Genomic DNA, 22,101 nt, shown 5'->3' with positions numbered 1-22,101 from the left:
CCTTCAGTGGTGACGTGACCAAAAAACATGGCGTGCATTTACGACAAACGAATGAAATATTGTGAAACACTTGGAACCTGTCAGCTTCAGCGGGGCGCGTCGATAGAAAGCGGTCGGGTGCCTTTTTGGAATGGTGTCGGTCAAACTACTCTCTCCGCTTCTTCGTCAACTTTGTGGTTTTGCCCTTATTGGTAATCTCGCTTCCGATTCCGCCTCCGCTTCTGCTAGATCTTGGATGTATTGGGGTACTGGATCGTTTTGAAAGACTATTTGAAGGATTTTGTGGGATCCAGTAGCCATTGTACATCTTTGCTGAGTGGGCTTCAGTACGCCACATTGTTTCTTTGACGCCTTTGGGCAAGTTGGCGATACGTCAGTGCCGTTGCACAAGCTGGCGATAATTCCGTACCTTTACGCAAGCAGACATTTGTCGGCGACATATATTTGGCGATATCATGTGGTTTTAGAACCGATTTCTTGGAGAGTTATCGTCAACAGTGTCTTATTTTTGCAAGCGCTATGTCAAAGGCGAGGGTCAGTTAATAGTTCTTGCCGTGCCCGTCAAGTTTTGAACTGCCTTCCCCGCCATGTTCGTTTTAAACATCGATGTCTTGGCCTGAAGTATTTGAAAATACGTAGGAACGAGCCGATCATCCCTCAAAGTTTTGACAACCCTAATGCTATCGCTTTTGACACAAAAGACTGCTTACAAATTAATTTTATCTTAGATATTGAAACTATATCAATTCTTATCCTGCATTTTTAACGGGAATTATGGTGCAACACTATGGGCTGGGCAAGGCATTGGCGGGCATGCTGAAAGAATGCGATAGTCCAAACCGAATGTAAAGTTACTACCTCACTAACCACGAACATCACATGAACACTGCGCACGAACATTGAACGAGCACTGCGCACGAACATTGCCTGAACGTCGTTAAAGGCCCGTAATGACATATTCGATATGATATCTCCGTGCAACGCATGGGAAACAGAACACTATCGTCGGGCTCATGGCCCAGTCTGCTTCACTCGTGGCCATGAGCACAGCCTGTAAGGTCGAGAATAATCAAAATATCGCCAATGTTTGCTTAATCACGTCGTTCAACCTGCACCAGCAGGTATCTTGAGAGGCTATGTTGTTAGTACATTGTAAGCATAACAGTTCCCAATCGCAAAATGAAGTGTGATAAGGAAATGTGCTCGTGGAAATTCCTTGCAATGTTGAGAGAGAGAGAGAGAGAGAGAGAGAGAGAGAGAGAGAGAGAGAGAGAGAGAGAGAGAGAGAGAGAGAGAGAGGAGAGAGAGAGAGAGAGAGAGAGAGAGATTGTGTGTGTGTGTGTGTGTGTGTGTGTGTGTGTGTGTGTGTGTGTGTGTGTGTGTGTGTGTGTGTGTGTGTGTGTGTGTGTGTGTGTGTGTGTGTGTGTGTGTGTGTGTGTGTGTGTGTGTGTGTGTGTGTGTGTGTGTGTGTGTGTGTGTGTGTGTGTGTGTGTGTGTGTGTGTGTGTGTGTGTGTGTGTGTGTGTGTGTTGTGTGTGTGTGTGTGTGTTGTGTGGTGTGTGTGTGTGTGTGTGTGTGTGTGTGTGTGTGTGTGTGTGTGTGTGTGTGTGTGTGTGTGTGTGTTGTGTGTGGTGTGTGTGTGTGTGTGTGTGTGTGTGTGTGTGTGTGTGTGTGTGTGTCAATCCGAGCCACTTCGAGCCAATTCCTAATCTGATTAACAGATGTAGTCAACAATACAATACAATACAATACAAGGTCACAGAACGCGTTCATTTGGCTACACCACTGCTCGTAGATCGTGCAAATAAATGTTCAATCATGGTGATCAGGGCGTCTTACATAATTTGTCAGGGATCACTTAACCGCGATTGCTAGAATTACCGACATTTCCACCAGGGTAGCGATCCACACTTCCACAAGTACTTAAGAACATTGACGCGGTATTTGCATCCGCATCACTGTGCTCGTGGTGGAGCATTGGATGCACCACAGCTATACCGCGATTTATTTTATCATCTTGCTGTTACAGATCACCACCAGAATCCAGTTCACCAAAACTGACTAAATGGTTGGGCTCATCTCGCTTCAGTCTGTCTTTTCAGTGTCGGTATCAATCACCTGGCCATCTTGTTCCCACTCCATATAAGCTCGTGAGATACCGAGCTCGCTTAAATGACGAGGCCCCAGTGAACATTGGCTTGATAGTTCCCGTTATATGGAGTCACGCGAAACAGCCTGGTCAGGACGTGGTCGGGAGCCCTGGCCGAGGAGCTACACACCTTAGCTTGCTGCGCTGTTTTACCCGACCGTTCCTCAAAGATGTTGCATCCAGGAAGGTGGGAGACACACCCGCACTGGCTTCAGTACACCGTCCTCGGCTACACTGATGTGACCATTTCGTCTCGTCGGGTGATCAGCCTGACCGGAGCCCAATCTAAGTGTCGAATGGGGCCCCAAAAGGTCGAAGGGCTCGCTTGGGGTAAGTTCCCCGGATAGCAGCAACCGTGATACAAAAAAGAAAGTGGTTATCCGAGGGTGTAGTTTGAATCCGTCTGGTGCTTCCGAAGTCATGAATTAGTTCTTACTCAGAGTGCTTCTATTGACGTCAAACGCGATGGATCGTTCCCGAACAGCTTATCTCCTAGGTTGATGTTTATTCATTCATTCATATATTCCTTGATGTTAATAATGATTCCTTTTACCAAACGTGTCCAACTACACGCAGTCCGCCACGTCCGTTACCACGCGTGCTGCCGTCCCTACGTCAAACGTGTACCTGCGGTGACGTCACAAAACTTTTTTGTTGAGAATTTCGTAAGAGAGACAGCCGCACCTGGTTTATATTGCCTCGGTAAGTGGTATATCTCTGAGGTAGGATGATAGGATGCCCCCCCCCCCCCCCCAGGGGCCATCCTCGCAGCTTGAGAAATTGGTCGGGCTGGCGGCTCGTTAGCGGTAGGCGGTGACGTCACAAAGTCGCAATGGCTCGCGCGGTGGCGTTGCATGGCAACGTCGACTGCGTCGCTTGGAAAGCAGTAGTCACGCAGAAGTGCTGTGGTTGGTCTTGTTCATCATCGTCAAGGCCGTATAATGTCAATGTCATGCATCAAATGTAATATCGTGATTATCGTGCAGTGTGGCGCCAAGTTTGTATTGTTATGCGGTGCGTGTGAGTGATGTCTGAGGGACGTCATGTTCGCTGACCGTTTGACAGTACCGCATAGCCGTTGACAAACTGACACATGATCCGAACGACAGAATATATTTAATATCTGTAAACGGGGAAAGGTGAGCAAATTACTCCATAATTCGTATGCGGTGTCGGGTTGTTTCAGTATTGTGCATCGAACTATTAGTTTGTAAATAACGACAACAAAAATGCTACTAAAGGTACGTTCAGCATTTTTTATCCCGGGCTCAAAGCGATGAAAAGAAGAAAAAAGTGTCTTAGATGCGACTTTGAATGGTGCCTGAACCAAGTTACAAGCAAGGATCTGTAACAGTGAATCAGTCATGGCTTGGTTTGAAAAGCATGCCAACGCATGTCGCCCCTGGCCAGGTGGGCCTGGGCCCGCAGCGGCGGGCGACGGGGCTTGGGTCTGCTCCATCGTCGCGATGACGAGCCGGCGGAAAGCGCTTACCAGTTTCACATGCAAATCGAGGACCACGTGACTGGCGGCGGGGTTGCACTATCAGCAGGACTGAACCGTCGAAAAAACCGCAAAAAGCGATCCAGTCGCTTATTTGCCAACCTTTGAGCGGCTCCAAAATATGGACAACTTGGAACAGGTCAAATGTCAGGAAAAGTTCCCGGAGCACGAACAATCAGTTTGCAGGCAACCACGCGTTCGAAGGCTATCGAACACATCACCACAAATTTGGACCGTTGATGCCCCATAGTTGATATCATATTCTTTTTAGAACGTGGCGACCGTGCGTCAGGTCAAACGTCGCCAAAAATGCCCGAAACCACCAAAATTGGCTGCATACAGACCCACGTTCCGAGCCTATGGGACCGATCGGTCCAAAACCTTTAGCAAACGATGCGTCGTAGTCGATAACAGATCCTTTCCGTAACTGCACCATGTGTGTACCATACCGCGTATGTAGAAATCGGGGCGGGGGTGTACATGGACATGGACACCCAGACACCCATCATCAAGCTGTGGCAACGCATGAAAAGAATTGATTGCAACATTGTTTCTGCCTTCCCCACATTTGAGGACATTCCTCTGCCCATGCACTAGACCCCCGTGAGGCACCACCGAACCGTAGTTCGGGAGGAAAGTATTGAGGAAGGCGATGAACCAGCCCCGAACACCGCTGCCGATACCCGTAGACGGACATCAGTCCGTCCCCTTTCTGGTAATGGCGCGAAGCGGGCTCCACCCTGGTTTGTGGCGCCCACGGAAGGCGGCAGTCCCAGGTTCTGTCCCAGTGTGTGGTCAAAAGCCGCTGAAACCGTCTGTCGCAAGGTCCAGCCGTCGGACAGAATGATGGGAGTCGAATCCTGGTTTTAAAACGGATTACGTGTGCTTAACATTGGACGCAACACGCACATAGCATTACTGTCTGGTAACACCTCCGTCATCGACCTTTCTGCGTGGATTTCATCACACGCTACACCATTTTCTGGGAGGTGGTCACTGCCCGAGTGGAAGTACCCACTTTCCCATCTGGTTACGTAAAACGTTCCGTGGTCGGGACTCCGGCCGACTCGATAGGATCCTCGGAGGGCCGGCTGAAAGAAGTTTTCCAATGAGTGCAGCATGGCTATCGCACCAAGGGCGGGGCAAGCGCGCAGCTTCCGGCGCAGACTCCACGTGAAAAGAAGCAAACGTTTGTAATTCGTCGGAATGACTGATGTATCTGTAAGTTTATGTTGTAGATTAAATTTTTGTTGGATTGTTATGTAAAAACTTACTTGTTTTTCAGTAAATTCAACTAACGTTTTTACAATATTGACCACCATGCCCGGTCAGAAAACAGGAGTATTATAGGGACATCTTATTATCTTGGCGTAAGAATATTGTATTTATGATAAAGCGGTATCTGTGGCTTGCAGTATGCTGGCAGAGCCCCATATCTCAACATATCTGCACAGCATCGCAGTCCTGGCGATTCTTCGTACTGTTAGAACCGCAAGCCTCCCTCCATTCCAGCCTCCCCCCACCCCCGCCCCCCCCCCCCCCCTCCTAGTCACCTGTCTCTGAGTATTTTCTTTCAGATTAGAGTAAAAGGAGTTGAGCGCCCATAGTTGTCATGAGAATTAAAGGGAAGAAAATGTAGCCTACATGGCACATTTTGTAAAAGTGGTGTCATGCAACAAGTTAAGAGGGCAGGACTTCAAGATCTGGCTGGGCTAGTACTTTACCTGATTTAAATATTGCATGCCCGACCCTCTTTAAACACGTGAATATTTATCTGTTTTCATGTTCTATTCCTCGTGCTATCAGAACTGTTCACTTTGGGACCATTTTGGCTACCGCTCACTCCCAACACTTTTACAGGTCCTGATGTCGCGCCTGATGTCAAGCCAGATCCGCTGGCATTATCACCTCCACAAGGGGCTGTCTTCAGTGCTATTGGTGGCTCAACTGGGGTATTAGGTACGAATTCAGAACTGTTATGAAAAGCGGTCGTATCGTTATCAGTATGACCGTGACTAAGAACTACGCACTATTTTTGATTCGGCGAACGGAACGCCGTCAGGGATGACAGCTACCTGCTGTTTGCGTCGTACGCAGTGCATTATAATTACGTTAGTAATCCACGACTCGCTTGCGTTCATCATAAAGCTAGAGGCTGTCTCCCAGTACCCCCAGCCCTATCGAAGTGGCTGTAAAAGATGATACGCCTTATGGCGATATTTTGTCATCTATAATGCTGATTTTTCAGACGTTCCTCGTGTTGTCAGGTCTGATCCTTTGTCATTGTCGGCTTGAGATGAGGATCTGCTGAAGGCAGCTAATGGCTTCCCATCTCGCACGGCAGGTATGTGTTCTTAACATTGTCCGTTGATGCCATGATTGCTATCCGTTCATGTCACGATTCGTGCTGACAGCCACAAATACGTCACTGTCAAATTTGTCTTGACCCTGAATATACTTTGGGCGTTGAGCACGTCCAATAGGTTTGACTCTATACTTCCATACATTTTTAGTCGGCTTGAAATAAGGCGCCGCGAAAAAATGCGCCGAGCTCGATCTCGAAAGAAACTGAAGTCTTCAGATGGTCGTTACTCTGGAGTGGTTGGAATCTTCCCAAAAATGGCTCTTAGTTTCGTCGCTAGCTCTTTCACTGGAATGAACCATCTGTTTCCCAGCCTGGAGTTGGCACTTCTATAGGGCAGCGTACCCGAATCACTTATCATTCGGCTGCTTCCTGAAATGTTATTCTTTTCCGCAGGATCGGTCCGAAGCACGTCGGTGGCGCAGTCACCTCTATGACTTCTCCAAATTTGGTCAAGGTCCGGTGGACGTGTCCGTGCTTGATGTCACTGCAATGCAACTTTGTCCATTAGATTTACGTTGGCAATGCACCTGAAAGCATGGCGAACGTCGGCGCTCATGGTCTAACACTAGACACATGTTTTCAGATGCTGTTCTGCTGTGCTGTGAATACTGCAAGTTCGAACGTTCCGATCAAGATGGTGTGTCAGAGCAAGCAAAATGTCACCACCAAGACAAGTCGCTTGGCTCGGCTTTTCCAGCTCAACGGATTGTTTCCAAAAAGCATCGCGTGCAAAGTCAGGCCGAAAAGTTTGACCGCTTGACGAATCCAACGTTTTGCGACATTTTGTTCGAGCGAAGCGATACCCTCGCGTTGCATGTTCGGATCCACACAGGCCATAAGCCGACTGATCACAGGAACCACGCCGGCAGCAAGCCGCTCAAGTGTAAAGTCTGTGGGAAGTTACTGAGATGCCGTCGTAGTTTGACCGAACATAGTCGGACGCACACTGGTGAAAAGCTTTCCAATTGTGAAATCTATGGGAAGGCGTTTAGTCGACATGACAATCTCGCTAACCACCTCCGGACTCACACAGGTGAAAAACCGTTTAGTTGTGAGGTCTGTGGGAAAACGTTCAGTCATCATGGGAGCCTTACTCGCCACCTCCAAAGTCACACAGGTGAAACACCATTTAGTTGCGAGGTCTGTGGGAAAGCGTTCAGTTTCCATTGGAGCTTTACTCGCCACCTTCGGACTCACACAGGCGAAAAACCGTTTAGCTGTGAGGTCTGTGGGAAAGTGTTCAGTCAACATGGGAACCTTACTCGCCACCTCCGAAGTCACACAGGTGAAGCAGCATTTAGTTGCGAGGTCTGTGGGAAAGTGTTCAATCAACATTGGAACCTTACTTATCACTTCCGGGCTCACACAGGTGAAAAACCGTTCAGTTGTCAGGTCTTCGGTAAAGAGTTCATTCAACAATGGAGCCTTAGTCGCCACCTCCGGACTCACACAGGTGAAAAACCGTTCGGTTGTGAGGTCTGTGGGAAAGCCTTCAGTCAACATCATAGCCTTACTCGCCACCTCCGGACTCACACAGATGAAAAGCCGCTCAGCTGTGAATTCTGTGGGAAGGCGTTCATTCAACATCGGGGCCTTGCTCGCCACCTCCGGTCTCACACAGGTGAAAAGCCGTTTAGTTGTGAGATCTGTGGGAAGGCGTTTAGTCAACATGGACACCTTGCTCACCACTTCCGTACTCACACAGGTGAAAAACCATTCAGGTGCGAGGTCTGTGGGAAGACGTTCAGTCTAAATGGAGCTCTTAATAAGCACCTCCGTACTCACACAGGTGAGACGCCGTTCAATTGTGAAGTCTGTGACAAGTCGTTTAATCAGATAGGGACCCTAACAAAGCATCTTCGGACACACACCGGTGAGAAACCGTTTAGTTGTCCTGTCTGTGGGAAGGCCTTCAGTACCAATTGGAACCTTACGGTGCACATTCGGAGACATACCAGTAAGAAACCATTCAGTTGTGGAATTTGTGGGAAAGCGTTCCATAGAAGGCAGAGCCTTACAGTGCACGTCAGTTCACATCGATGAAAAATCACCTAGGTGTCATAACACCCGCTCTAGTGTGAGTCAATTCGACCTCTCGAATGTTTGTTCCAAATCAGCTTATGAACGGCGCAACACAACTGCGCTAAACTCGCAACAGTTGTAGCCAAGTAAAAATACAATTTGATGGTACTAATAAGATAAGACACATCTTGTAAGGTCGTCTACCTGACAAAGTCAGGCTAGAGGCGTTACGGAAGACAACTCCCCGGGAATCCTTAAATCCTGGGCAACAGCGGAGTGTTACACGACGGCATACATCTCCGAGACGATTTTGTTTGATACTATTTCCTTGACTCAACGATTACGACCAATTTTTTTACCTTGAGTGAGAGATGAAGGTCAGGTGCGAGGCCGAATTCAGTTTCGTTTCTTACTGGACTTGTTGATTTGTGGGATAGTTTTTCAAGTTCATTTCGAGTTTCTGGATTACAGATAGGTGAACAAATGTGTTGCTAAATTTCAAAAGTTCTCAAAAATCCACTGACCTAGAATGACCCCGATCAAATTTATGTGCTTATGAACATGCTTCTTAGCATAGTTGGCGCCACTTGGTATTTAAGAATTAAAAGAATATAGCAGCCTTCTGATTTTGGACTTTTAAAGGCCAAACAAGGTCATTAACGGGAATCAACAATATTGATTTTTATTAGTAGAATTATCCAGGTTAACAGTGGTAGCATGGGAAAGTTTGAAGAACCTTTGGGCACCGCTCATGAGTTTTGTCTTACTTGCCATGATTCGACCTTGATATCATGACCTAGGGACCTAGGAAATGGACCCCGAGGTGGAAAATTGATCCCTCCCTTGCGGGAGTGGTGCCTTACTTAGCCGGTCGCCCGCTCGCGTGTCAATGACCGAAAACGTGTTGCTACGACGAGTGATATGCATGCTTTCATTCGTTACTACGTAGTTGAAATGCTGGTCGAGGAGCTTGTCATAGCGTATGCCTGTGGAAAGATGCGATCTTTTATGAAATATGTTGTGAAATATGTAAATATTGAGAAATATGTAAACATTGTGAAATATGTCTGGATGGTAAAATATGTAAGTGCTATAAAATGTGTCGAAAATTGGTCGAATGTTCCGATCAAGATGGTCTCGGAGCACCCGAAATGCTCGGAGAAATCGGCTGGCTCGGCCTTGCCGCATCATAAGACCGTTGCAAGCAAACAATGTGTTCAAACTCACGCTGATGCGTCTGACCGCCCGATAAAGTCGTTTCGATATGACGTGCAACACTTGGTTTGTGTGAAGTTTAATGCGTAACGCTGTAATGCTGTGTGCTGTAGCGCCGTGTTTGCTTCGTAGTTTATCCGTGAGGCGAGGTCATACAAGTTGTCTGTTTGTCGGTGCTCGCAACTCGCTTGCGCAATTTATACCTTGCTGTCCCGTCGTAGTTCGTCTGAGTTGTTCACTTCATCTGCTAACCTATCTGCTGTGCTTCATAACGCGTCTCTGCTGCCCGGTTACGTAAGCACGTATGCACTAGAGCTGCGCGCAGTTTAATGTTCTGGAAGGCGTCCTCTCCCTCGAGACTGGAGGTCGCCGGCCAACGCCGCGCGGCCCCGCGGCAGCTTTTTATCATGCTACAACCGCGCGGTGTATAAAGACTGGCGCAGGCTGAGTAGCGTCAGACGAGGTCCGACCACGACCAGGGTCGCGACTATACACAGCTTACACAACGCGAGCGAGCCGGACTATCTTGTGGCCGAATATAAACATGAAGGTATGCCGAAGGAAAACACAAGGATGTTGATCGCGGGGAAAAACGTTACATTGGTGCTGCGACCCGGATCCAGACCAAGCGGATCTTTAACGCCAAACCGGTTACTCGTCTCAAATCAAGGTACGGCCATTGAAGCACAGGTTCTGATCCACGCGTCATGCAATTCGCTGGTTCCCCGGAAAGGAGTTATATTATTTGGCTTTTGGAACATGCGCCTGCTGGGAGATATTGAAGGACAGTTTTGCCATTTATCAGGGCGATATTTTGAAAAACCCCTATTCTTACCATTGCCCTTATCTGGAGAACATAAGGAAGAAAAGCAAGCACTTCTGGGGTTGTCGCAATCTGAGCAAGTGCGATTTTTATTTACTGTGCGGCATTTGCCCTGCTTGTAACTGGGACCGCATCACTACGTCCTGTTTTGCCAACCACCGTTGCTCCTGCCTTCCGTGCCTCGAACGCTGTTTTGGTTTGTCTTCGGCAAAACCTTCAGCAGCAGACCTTGAAAAATTGATAGAAAAACATAGAAAAATCCAGCGTCGCTGCACGACATATATCCAACAGCTCCCAAATCCGAATCTGTTCCATTCGGACTATCAAGCTCCTGACGTTTCGTTGATCAGTGAAGACACTACAGAAGAGAGCAGAAGAACTGCAATAGGAAAAGGAAACTCCGTTTACGTCAAAACGAGAGCGGTACGGTCCTCAGACCGCACGATCTTACCGCCTGAAACAAGAAGCGAGCGCTGCCGCCGACTTCTCGCTGCTTACAAAGCGCGGAAGACCCCGAGAATCTCCGCCGCTGCCGATCAGGCAAACGCTGCAACTCTCGAGACCACGACAGAGGGATCAACGCGGTTCGCGGACGTTGAACCGGAGCCCGACGCGCAGTCCCCCATCTACGAGCACGAAGGCCAGTACTGGTGATCCCCGGTGATACATCAGGCTACTCTCCATCAGTTAAGATGTCTGGCAGCCGGTGGTCATCCTGGCGCTATGCACCACATCCTCCTACCCCGTAAACCTTACTTCTGGCGATCCCGGATATGCATTGCTACTTATGGGTAAAACCAGTCCGACCTTCAACTCGTGAGCAATTACGCTTTCGGTAAATACCTCGTTGATAAAAAGACAGCTACGTTCAGTTCAAAATGCCACGCAAAACCTTAAGGGCTTTGCAGACTACCTTAACAACTATCTGGCAAGGTCAAATAATAAGTAAATCGCGTTATAGCACGCCTTGCAGATGTAATACACGGCGAAGCTCTTTACCCTTACGACGCTTTTCCTGAGATCCTGCGGAAGCCATTTGCCCGACGGCCCCATCGAGGCCTGATTAATGACATAGGAAACGCCATGCCTACTTCTTCGGTATCGCTACTGAACAGGAGGTAAATCGTCTCCAAGCCCTAGTCTCCGTCTTAGGCAAAGAAGTCTGTAGCTCAAAAACTGTAGGGGTTTAGGTCTAAAGAACGGCAGGGCTGTGAAATGCACCGAAGAAAGATGCTCAAGGTAGCTCTTTCATTTCAAAACTCCACATGAATGTGGAACACTCCCTTCAACGGCTGTTGACCTCAGGACCACTTTGACCACCGTTCCCTTCGCAACACTTCTACAGGTTCTGATGCCAAAACTGATGTCAGCACCGTTGGTGGCTTGGTTGGAGCATTGGGTACGAAGTCAGATACGGTGATCAAAAGCGGCCGCATAGATCGGCATCAGTAACACCGTAAACGAGAACACGCACTATTGTTCGTTCGACGAACGCAACTTCGCCAGGGATGGCCACTATCTGCTTTTGGGGTCGTGCGCTGTCGGTCCACTATACTTGTGTTGGTAAGCCTTGCTTTCGTCATGCGTTTGCGGTTGCGCTTGAATTCGCTTGCGTTCGTCATGAAGGCAGAGGCTGTCTCTCATTCCGCGAATCCGACCGAAATGGCTGTAAAACATCTGGCATACCTTATGGTAATTTGTGGGCATTCACAATGCTGTTTTTCAGACGCTTCTCATGATAATAAGCCTGACCCGTTGGCATCATCCACTTCCGATAAGGATCTACTGAAAGCGGCTGATGGCTTTCCAACTCGCTCGGTGGGCATGAATCCTTAGCAGTGTTCGTTGATGCTATGACTACTCTCCGTTGATGTGACGGTGCGTGCCAATGTACTGCAGCCACAATTAAGTCACTCGCGTATTTTCTTCGACACTGACCATGATATGGCCATTGCGGGGGGGGGGGGGGGGGGAAATAGATGCTGTTTCTATGGCGTCATATATCTCCGATCGGCTTCGAATTAAGCGGTGCAAATCAGTCTGTCAGTCAAATCAGTCATCGCATGCGCCTTATTCGAGATTGAAAGGATTCGAAGCCTCCATAAAGGCATAGATTTGAAGTGGTTTGAATGATCTTGAAAATAGCCCTTAGTTCCACCGCTAGCTTCTCCAATGGATTGACCATCTGCTTTCTCAGCCTGGAGCTGCCACTACCGTAAGGCAGCCTTCTCAAATCAGTTATCCCTTGGTTGCTGTATGAGGGGGTATTCAGTTATCCGCGGACCGGTCTGAAGTGTGGACCCCAAAATAACAACCACCCGGTGCGTGTGTCGTTTTTGGCGGAGACGATGTCAAGACTGGGTTTCTGAACAGTTATGTTACCTTTTTTTCGAGTTTCACGTTCAACAGCATATTATAAGATGAGGTATACGACTAATGCAATTTCAAAGTTGCAGAGACCATGGGAAAGGTTCGGAGCCCACAAAATAATTCATCCGTCCATACCAAGCTAGTATCGACAGGTTGTAGTCTAGCTAGGTAAATGATGTTTGCGATGCTGTATGATCTTTGCACCACTTTATAAACGGTGCTTTGCGATATTTGGCGATACGCAACAGGCTAAGAAATGAAGTTCAATTTGGCGACAAGGGCACAGCCACCTCCATGCCTTGGTCGAAATGCGGTAACTGTGTCCGTGCTTGATGTCACAGCAGTGCAGTTCCGCGTGCTCTCCGTTGAATTTACGTTAGTAACGCACATGAAAGAATGGAAAAGTTCATGATTCGCGGTCTAGATCAAGGCCAGTGCTTTCAGATGTTGTGTTCGTCGACCGTGAATACTGCAATTGCGAGTGTTGCGATCAAGGCGGTGTCTAGAAGCACGCAAAATGCCAGCATCAAGAGAATTCGCTTGGCTCGGCTTTGCCGGATCAATTGATCGTTTCAGACAAACTGGGTGCTCAAACTCACACTGATACGTCTGACTGCTTGACAAGGTCCTTCAAATGTCACGTGTGCAATATGTCGTCTCTGCTAAGCGATACCATTGCGTTCCATGTTTGCATTCACGCAAGCAAGACGCCAGGTGACCATGCTGGGAACCAGGCCGACAGCAGGCCGCTGAGCTGTGAAGTCTGTGGGAAGCAATTAAGATGTTGCAGTGTGACCAAGCATAACTGGACGCACACCGGCGAGAAGCTGTCCAATTGGAATTCTGTGGGAAGTCGTTCAGTCATAGAAGCCTTACTTACCGCCTCTGGACTCACACCGGTGAAAAACCGTTCAGGTGTGACGTCTGTGGTAAGGTGTTCAGTCCACACTGCAACCATACTTTCCACCTCCAGACTCACACAGGTGAAAAACCGCTCAGTTGTGAGATCTGTGGTAAGTTGTCCAATCACGGCAGGAGCCTTGCGTTGCATCTTCGTTACACACACACACCGGTGAGAAAGCGTTCAGCCGTGATGTGTAAGCGCACGGTGTGATTCATGCCTGGGGGAAAATGCGATCCATTGTGTAATGTGCGGTAAATCGTCATCCCGTAAAACAATTGCGAATGGTTGAACGTAGGCGCTCGTAGTGTTTTAAAACCGTTCTGCCGTGTTCTACCGTTTAAAACCGTTTTCTGTAGATTCTGCCCGGACATTTGTGGTTGACGCAGCGCGTGTCGAGTACGTTGCGTATTTAGCCAGAAATAAGGCATAAAATATGTTGTAAATTTGGTCTAGCAGTACCGTTACTGTTACCACTGCACAGCGCCAGTGGTTTATTGCTGATTGAAACACGCTGGAACGAGATGAGTGCACTCGTAGTTAGTTTTAGTTAACTGCTTTCTGGTGGTGACTTCAGCAAGGTGGCAAAATAAATCACGGTATAGCTGTGATCCATCCAGTGTTTTACCTGCGGCACATCTAGCATTGATGCGGATGCGAATACTGCGTGAATGTTCTTAAGCACTTGTGGAAGCGAGCGGATCGCTACACCAGCAGAAATGCCAGTAATTCTGGCAAACGTCCTTAAGTGATCTCTGATATGTTACATAAGGCGCCATGATGACCGTGATTGAACGTGAATTTCCATGATCTACAAGCAGTGGTGTGGCCAAATGAGCGCGTTCTGCGACGTTGTAAGAGTGAATCGGTGGCAACGTTAACAGCTTTGACTTCAAGTGTTAATTTACTACATCCACTAGATCTAATTTCCAAGTGGTTTGATTAGGGAGGGATATATATATATATATATATATATATATATATATATGTAGATATATACATGCTATATATATATATATATACATATAGCATGTATATATATATATACATACATACATACAGCTTTTATATACATGCTTCTGGTTCATGGCTGAAATATGGCAAGCTTTCGTTTCGGATCAACAGTATTGTGATTGTTGCTTGGAAATTGCACAAGCAAAGTTATAGCTGAGGCTGCCAAAAAGCCTTGCAAAAATGTTGCATGCCGCTCTTTTTAAAATTTGAGACTGTCTGTAGCAATTTGTGTGGGATGTGCTGTGTTTTCTCATGTTACCATTTTTGTACGAGCGATATGACTCACTGACACAACGTTGTTAGAAATGATCGGCTCTTGATTCAACCCATAAAGCTTACGAAACATTTGATCCAGCTCATAACCCAAAGCGAAATGTTTCCTAGTGATCGACTCAGCTCCACAAAGCGATTGGCTAATGAGCCGAGTCATTATTCAGCTCGATTTGAACATGAATCTGCTCATAGTAGGATAGTAATTTACTTGTAATGGCCATGTTTTCCCGCTCTGTAAGAGCTTGTGAGGAACCGAACTCTGATAAGTGGCCTGGCCCCAGTGTGCATTGACTTGACCGTACCCGTTAGGTGGAGCCGCGCAAATGAGCCTGGCCATGTCTTGGTCGGGAGCCCCGGCCGAGGAGCTTGAGGACCTTAGCTTCCTGCGCTGTTATACCCGACCGCTCCTCAAAGATATCTCAGATAGGAAGGTGGGAGATGCACACATGCTAGTTTCGGTTCACCGTCCTAGGCTACCTTGATGCGACCATTTTTTCTCGTCGGGTGATTAGCCTGACTGGGGCCCAGCCTAACTGCCAACTGGGGCTCAAAAGTTCGAAAGATTCGATTGGGGTAAATTCCCCGGATGGCGGCAGCCTTCATGCAGAAAGTAAAACAGTGATCTGGATGTGTAGTTTTCAGTCCGTCTGGTGCGTCCGAAGATATGAATGAGTTCTTTCGCCGAGTGCTTTATTGGCGTCAAACGCGATGGACCGTCCTCGAATAGCTTGCTTCCTGGACGTTATATTACCGCCGCCGCTGGTGAATTACCTTCAAAATGAGACATTACCAAAGTTCATTTATTCAGTGATATTGTTTTTGATTTTGAAATTACTTGAGCCGCCAAACGTGCTGTAATACATGCAGTCGCTCATGTCCGTTACCATGCGTACAGCCGGCCCCGCGTGAAAGGTGTGTCCCCGTGACGTCACAGAAGGATTTCTCTTTGAATCACCTTGACGTGACGTCACTACCTGGTTTGTTTTGCTGTGGTAAGTGGTATATTTTTTAAGGTATGCCGGTAGGATCGGTGTCTGAAACTTGGGATTTCTTGGTGTTTTTTTTTTAGCCCCAAGACATTTTGTTCCCGACGAACATACACTGGAAAGAATGTAAAAAATCGTTCCCTGTGAGGGACGTCAGATGGAGGCAAGCTATTCCTGCAACTTCGACAGCATCACGTGCCATACTCAAGACTGAACGAGGGGCACAGCGTGCGAGTTACAGCCGAATCTCTCTACCATTTCACACACAATCTTTCCTTGCAATGCATTCAGTGCCCAGGTCTGCTGCTGCTCACCAGCACATGTTTAACCCACCTACCGTCCAACAACCATACCGACGCGCTCATACACCGGGCTCGGGCTCGCACCCAACACAACGACAGCGTCTCTTGACGGACCAGGGAGAAGCGCAGAGAACATCTCGGACACGGCACGATTCAAAGTTTCTGGATTGCATGTAGAAATCAATGTTAACACCAGAAAAAATGATACGAAAGTATGTGTCACACATGTACCTCTAGATACGTACCGGTGGAGAGACTGGTTGGTGGTGTACGTAAAGGTAATATATAAATTTAGCTCATTGTCCTACACCATAGGCGGATCCTGGGGGGGGGGGGGGGGGCGGCACGGTGCCATGACCCCCGAACCTCTAAGAGTGTGTTTTGGCCCCCCCCCCCCAAACATTCCCCGAACTTCATAGAAGTTTCGTCTGCTTACCGCCTGTTTTAACGTTAACTGTTTTAACTGTTTTGTTCTAACTTCTGTTCAAGATTCAAAAGCGTCTCGGTGCTTTTTTTGGGGGGGGCGGGTTCAATGGTGTCCCCACCAGGTACTCGCGAAAGGCACCATGGACTGGACACCGGATCCCACACCAGCCAGCTGGCGACAAACGGTTGCCCCCCCCCCCCCAAAAAAAAAACAACAACTCCAGGCTAGATCCACCCCTGGCTGAACATATCGCAAATAATCGTAAAACAGGCCATCTTAACTGTTTCTTGGAACTTAAATGACTACGCTAACGGACATCCGAGCGATGCAAAATGCAGCAACCGCGGCCCCGGCGCCACTGCTACGTGTGGCCACCGGGCTTTGTGTGGTCACAACCTTAGTGTGAATCAAGAACCATAAAAATGTATGGGGCCGAGGTAACAAGAATCCAATGCAATGCGTGTCTTGCGTATACAAGCAGTCTTCCATAGTCTTTGTAAATTGGTCGACATTATGCAAATATGACGTCCTTGGGTGGGAAATGAAAAGCAAAATGACAGCATGGCGGCGAGACAAAACTTCTTAATACGGTACATATGTGTGGCGTGGAACACGGACGACAATGGGGCACTGGGTTGAAGGGGATGGGATGGGGATATTAGGTTAGGTTAGGTTAGGATAGATTAGGTTAGGTTGGGTTAGATACGCCTGGGTTAGGTTAGATCGGGCTTTTTGAGGCTACGTTCCGGTTTATTCTGGCATGGCTGTTGGCAAATCTACCTACACGAGGTAAGAAACGTTTTTCATTGCGTCTCTTATTGTTAACTTGGCCCCGTTCATTTTTTATCATTCTTGACGTGCAGTAATGTGAGCACGCGCGAATAATACAGCAGCGATGGGCGTCCGAGGCTGTCGATTGTGTGCGGGTTTCTGGATCTCGCTATCGTCATTAAAATTCGGAAGGTAGGAGCATGAATCTACCTGTTTTATGATTATTTATGGTATATTCGGTCTTAAACAAGAGGTATGACATACAGTGCTCTTTTAAACATTAGGTAGAAATGTATACCTACACTCATTTCCATCATAACCTTAGCATTATGTCCTCCGGGAATGGTGCAACAGGTGCGCAACATTTTAAGCATCTAATTCCATCAGTCCTTATTGGGACTGACATCTTTACAATAGAATCATCAATATCAACAACTTACTATCAGCTCCATAGCTTTATAAAAATACAGTAGGTGCAAGCATAGACCAAGGAAGGGAGCACTTGAGAACCTAGAAAATTTAAGAATTGTAAGCAGACAATTTCTGATCGTCTTTGGCAATCACTGAGACCAGTTAGAGCATGGTGCTAACTGTCACTGGCTGCCAAAGGATGCCCTTTAGTGCCAGCTGTGAATGCAGTGCAAATTCACCTGGGTCATTTTGTTCCCACTACAAGCTGTGATTTTAAAATTTTGGTTCTCCCCCAAGAGCCAAAACCAAATTTGAGATGCTGGATGGGATACCCCTGAAATGTCCCCTGCCTGTAATGGTATATAATGGTTAATTTCTCAAGAATGTGAATTGATCTACAGTGTTGTTCCAACATCAAGTACTTATGTCCATAGTGAGGTAAATACATCCAGTACAGTGCACAGAATGTAATGCATTTTTACCAGAAACATAGCTGTTGAGCAGCCTCCCCACAAAATTTGTTCATGCTAATCTATGGCCATTTGACCTGTCAGGTCCATTTGTATAACCTGAGGCACTTAAATTTGTGGGATTTTTTACCACCCGTTGCAATGCTGATTGCCAGGCTGTGCATGGCGAGAGGCTAAGCCAATAGAACGCTGGGGAGAGGCAGTGTCTACAGGCAGTGAACTTAAGTCAGGAGTGTAGTGGCATGAAGAAAGTACTTGACATCTCTCCCACTGATGTGACCAAATGCAAAGGACAGCTGCCACCACTATCAGTGCACCTTTCATGTAGCTCCCTTTTTCTCAGCATGACACTATGCAGGATGGCTTTTGCTTCTTCGTGCCCCAGTGCCCATGCTTATGTTCCGTCATCTTAGCCATGAAGTGTATGAGATAAGATTCAGGAAAGCAAGCTGTGGTCAACTGTAATGGTTGAATTTAAAAGAAAGGATAATTCTTGCTGGTCTCTTATGTGTGTGGAGGTGTATATGGGCATGCCACTGTCAAACAAGTTTGGGAGAAAAGGAAGATTTAGAAAATAGGAAATATTAATGAATTGTCTGCTTGATCCAGCCTTGGTTGAGAAGTTTCAGAGATAGGCACTGGCCAACAGGAGTTCAAGGGAATGGCTGACTCTGAAGACCTGAGCAAGCCACACTTGAAGAAGCATGCCCAGCATACAGGCCAATATACAGGCACCAGTCAGATCAAGAGATGCTCAGTGGTGCTCACACCCTTGCCAGCATCCATGTGTCTAAAGGTGTGTTGTACTCTTGTGGCAGGCATTTTGTGTGGAATACTTCACACTTTTAGGTATGTATTGGGAGATTTGCTCTGTAAGGATGTTATGAAGTATGAAGTATTGTTTTTTTGGAAATGATGATGCATTGCTTTTGTACAAGGTGTAAATCCTGGTTTTGTATGACTTGCTTCAAACATTGGTAATTCATGCAAGCAAAATGTCATTGAACAGCAGCCAACACTGGTATTATGGATGTTTTCAGTTTAATCTACCTGGTAGCATATATCATCTATGCACTGCATACATTCCAAACATTTTACAATAACATGTTGCATGTTGCTGTTTGTGTCTTCTTACTTATGATTCTCCTCCAGCACATTTATGCATGTCAGAGGATTCGCATGTGTGCATGATGACCATACAAGGAAAGATGTTGCAGACCAACAAATAGGGGACACAAAATGCAAAATGTGCCATGCTCATCAAGTACTTTAATTTATTTGAGCATTGCACCAAGCAGGATTTCCCAAGGAAGGATCGTTATGAGAAATGTATTGTATGTGAAGCTAAACATGTTTTTTTGGATGACCTCATGTTCATTGTCCTCCAATTACTACCAAAATGGTTGCTTTTGCGCAGGAGACTGCACCACAGAGAAGCAGTGCTACCTGCTGCCGAAATGGGCAAAAAGCAACACATCTTTGTGATCGTCCACCTTTGCCACCATATAACTTTCCAGGATTCAAAAGCCAGGAAATCTGTGGGTGAGTAAAAATCTTACTGCTCTTTGTTTTGATTTTTGATTTCATTTTGAAAAGTGGCAATGGGTGATTGACTGAGTGAGTGACTGTGATTTAGATAGGCAAACATGAACAGATGTTGGTTAAGACTATGATTTCAACACAAGAAATGTAAAAACCCCATTGCTTGACCAGAAACGATATGTGATTGTTGGACATGTCCGTGAAGTTGGCGGTTTTTCAGCTATTTGTTCAGTGACAGGTTGTCATTTCACTGAAAACACGTTTGTTGATCAAACATGGAACAAGAACATCGAAAATGCTTTTTATTTGAGGGACGCCATTTCCCCCTCTCGTACAAATTCTGACTGCTTGTAAATTGAGAAGTTGATGGTAAATTTTGTGCGTGTGGATTTCTACGTACTTTTGTCTTCAAGGCCGCACTACGCTGCAAAACAAGTTCTAAAAAGTCAAGGTTACCTTGCAAGGCCAAATAAGGAGCTCTAAGGACCAGGAACTCCAAATCACCAAAATCCACCGGTCGATTTAAACATTGTGAGCATTAGATTACTCATCAGCGCGAGGCACCATGTGCGTAAAAGGACCTAACACTCAAGGTCTTTTTTCATGGTCAAATCAACGCTTAAACGTCAGGGGACTTGTTATGACTTAAGAATTACCGGCTGATTTCGGACTGTGAAGCACCAGAATGATCACTAACGCTTAAAGGGAGTATTCCATATTTCTATGGAGTTTTTAACTCAATAGACATTTAAAAGCTCTTAAGTCCCTCTAATTTCCGACGATTTGAGTGAGTTTGACCTCGAAGGGTGACCTGTATGGGTCAGGATTTTTTGGCTGACGCCATTTCTTGAATGGCGCTGGTCAATATTCTGATGTTCAAAAAGTCGAAATCAGCCCGTAATCTTTCGGCGATGCTGAATTCCCCGTGAATTGACATTGAATTTAACGTTAAAGGGCATCCTGTATTGCAAAGAATGCGCATTTGCGACGCTGTTATGCCATAACTGACCGCCTGACGTGCTTTCAGAGAAATCGAACATCATTACTGAATACATCGCTGAAGAAATCGCTGAAGAAATTGCTAATATCAGAAACGTCTGTTGGACCACAATGCCATGAATCGTATGCATGTTGCAGACCATATGAAGTGATGACTGGGAGTTACCAGTCACTGGCTCATGGTGGAGATGCTGATACTAAGGATACTACGGATACTACGCAGTTCATGTGTGGTTTTGAAATATCAACAATCCACAGACCATCAGTTTTAGGTAAGTTTAGTTCTAGAGTCACAGATGGCTGCACACTGATCATTGGAAACTGAAAATTGATGTGTTTGCTACTTTACATTACCTTACATCGGAGGTGCGCAGGCCTCTAGTGGTGGTGTCGAGGTGTCATCACCTATTGGTACGGGTCATCAACATCCAGATGTAACACATATTCGTGATAATTCGAAAACGTCTCGAAAAATCGCTGCGAAATTCTTGGAGATGTGAACTGATTCTTCGCCTATTGCGAAAATGATGACTATAAAACCATAATAAATCAACTGCGTGTGACGTCTGAGCAACGTGATGTTTGCCAATTGTTTGAACAAAAGAGCGTCGCCGTTGACAAATTGGCACAGAACCCGAACGAGAGAGCATATTTCATATCTATAAACGGAAAATGTGAGAGACTTAGGCCATAATCCATATGCTTTGTCGTTGTGTTGTTTCAGTGTTGCACATTTAAATTTTGGGATGTCAAATAACAAAAATATTGATTGAAGTGTCTTAAACATTTGTTGGTCTCTAGCTCGAAGTGATGAAAACATCTGAGAGTTGTCCTGACTGCGACCATGAGTGGTGCCTGACCCACGTTTCAAGCAACTATCTGTAACAGTGAATCAGTCATGGCTTGGTTTGAAAGGCATCACAACGCATGTCGCCCTTGGCCAGGTGGGCCTGGCCCCGCGGCGGCGGGCGGCGGGGCTTGGGTCGTCCCCATTGGCGCGGTGACGAGGCGACGGAAAGCGCTTACCAGTTCCACATGCAAACCGACGACCACGTGACTAGCGGCGAGGTCGATTTTTATTTCGTTGCGCTATCCGCAGGACTAAACCGTCGAAAGCAACGCAGATATCGATCCAATCTCTTATTCACCAACAAGGTCATCGCCATTCGATCTTGACCTTTGCGGTTTATGTACAAATGAAAAAAACAGCTCTTGTTCACGTGTCTGAAACCTGTAATGACGGTTAAGCTCTTCCATTTCGCGTTTAGATGGTAAAATAATGACGGAAAGAACTGGACCAAAATTAACATTGTGTTATGCGTAACACAGGTATGTCTTGCATAATACTAGGCATAACTGTGGAAAACAGCCAGTTCCATTGCGCCGAGTGAAGTGAATTGTAGATATTGCGAATTGTGCGTGATGTTTTGAAGAGACGCTGTTATGCTTCGAATGCCGGCAGCTTGCCGCAGGACGTGTGCAGCGCGTCTGTATTGTCCTCCAGAATGGTTCCATCGTACGTATTGATTGATCAAGGAAGGGGTTGGTGGGTTACAAAGTC

General features: G+C 46.7%; 2 protein-coding genes across 15 annotated transcripts in view; both read left to right on the top strand.

Moving 5' to 3' along the window:
• The first annotated feature begins 4,129 nt into the window (after positions 1-4,129).
• Positions 4,130-15,592, top strand: LOC119093214 (gastrula zinc finger protein XlCGF57.1-like). The gene is made up of 5 exons (XM_037216131.1): positions 4,130-4,167; positions 6,884-8,039; positions 10,615-10,714; positions 13,272-13,457; positions 15,567-15,592. The coding sequence occupies exons 1-5, from the start codon at positions 4,130-4,132 to the stop codon at positions 15,590-15,592; spliced, it is 1,506 nt and encodes a 501-aa protein (XP_037072026.1).
• A 1,326-nt stretch (positions 15,593-16,918) lies between these two features.
• Positions 16,919-22,101, top strand: part of LOC119094508 (zinc finger protein OZF) — a 10,199-nt gene continuing 5,016 nt past the window's right edge. For 2 of the 14 annotated variants that reach the window (XM_037217661.1, XM_037217568.1), the window contains exons 1-4: positions 17,245-17,310; positions 18,609-18,848; positions 19,417-19,541; positions 20,679-20,812. In XM_037217661.1, coding sequence (XP_037073556.1) covers positions 20,692-20,812 — 121 coding nt within the window. In that variant the 5' untranslated portion in view covers positions 17,245-17,310; positions 18,609-18,848; positions 19,417-19,541; positions 20,679-20,691. The other 12 variants (XM_037217654.1, XM_037217632.1, XM_037217625.1 and 9 more) reach the window with 12 other exon arrangements.

Source organism: Pollicipes pollicipes, unplaced genomic scaffold (genome assembly GCF_011947565.3).
Source record: "Pollicipes pollicipes isolate AB1234 unplaced genomic scaffold, Ppol_2.1 Scaffold_1600;HRSCAF=1878_pilon_pilon_pilon, whole genome shotgun sequence".
Classification (NCBI taxonomy): Eukaryota; Metazoa; Arthropoda; class Thecostraca; order Pollicipedomorpha; family Pollicipedidae; genus Pollicipes; species Pollicipes pollicipes.
Note: the sequence above shows the minus strand (reverse complement) of the source record. Positions and strands in the feature narration are given on the sequence as shown.

Excerpts from the sequence above, each read along its gene's own strand:
- LOC119093214 (XM_037216131.1), top strand. The coding sequence starts at position 4,130 with ATGGACATGGACACCCAGACACCCATCATCAAGCTGTG. Across the intron at positions 8,040-10,614 it reads GGCAGAGCCTTACAGTGCAC|GCAAACGCTGCAACTCTCGA; the intron begins GTCAGTTCACAT and ends GCTGCCGATCAG. Across the intron at positions 10,715-13,271 it reads CCCCATCTACGAGCACGAAG|CTGTCCAATTGGAATTCTGT; the intron begins GCCAGTACTGGT and ends ACCGGCGAGAAG.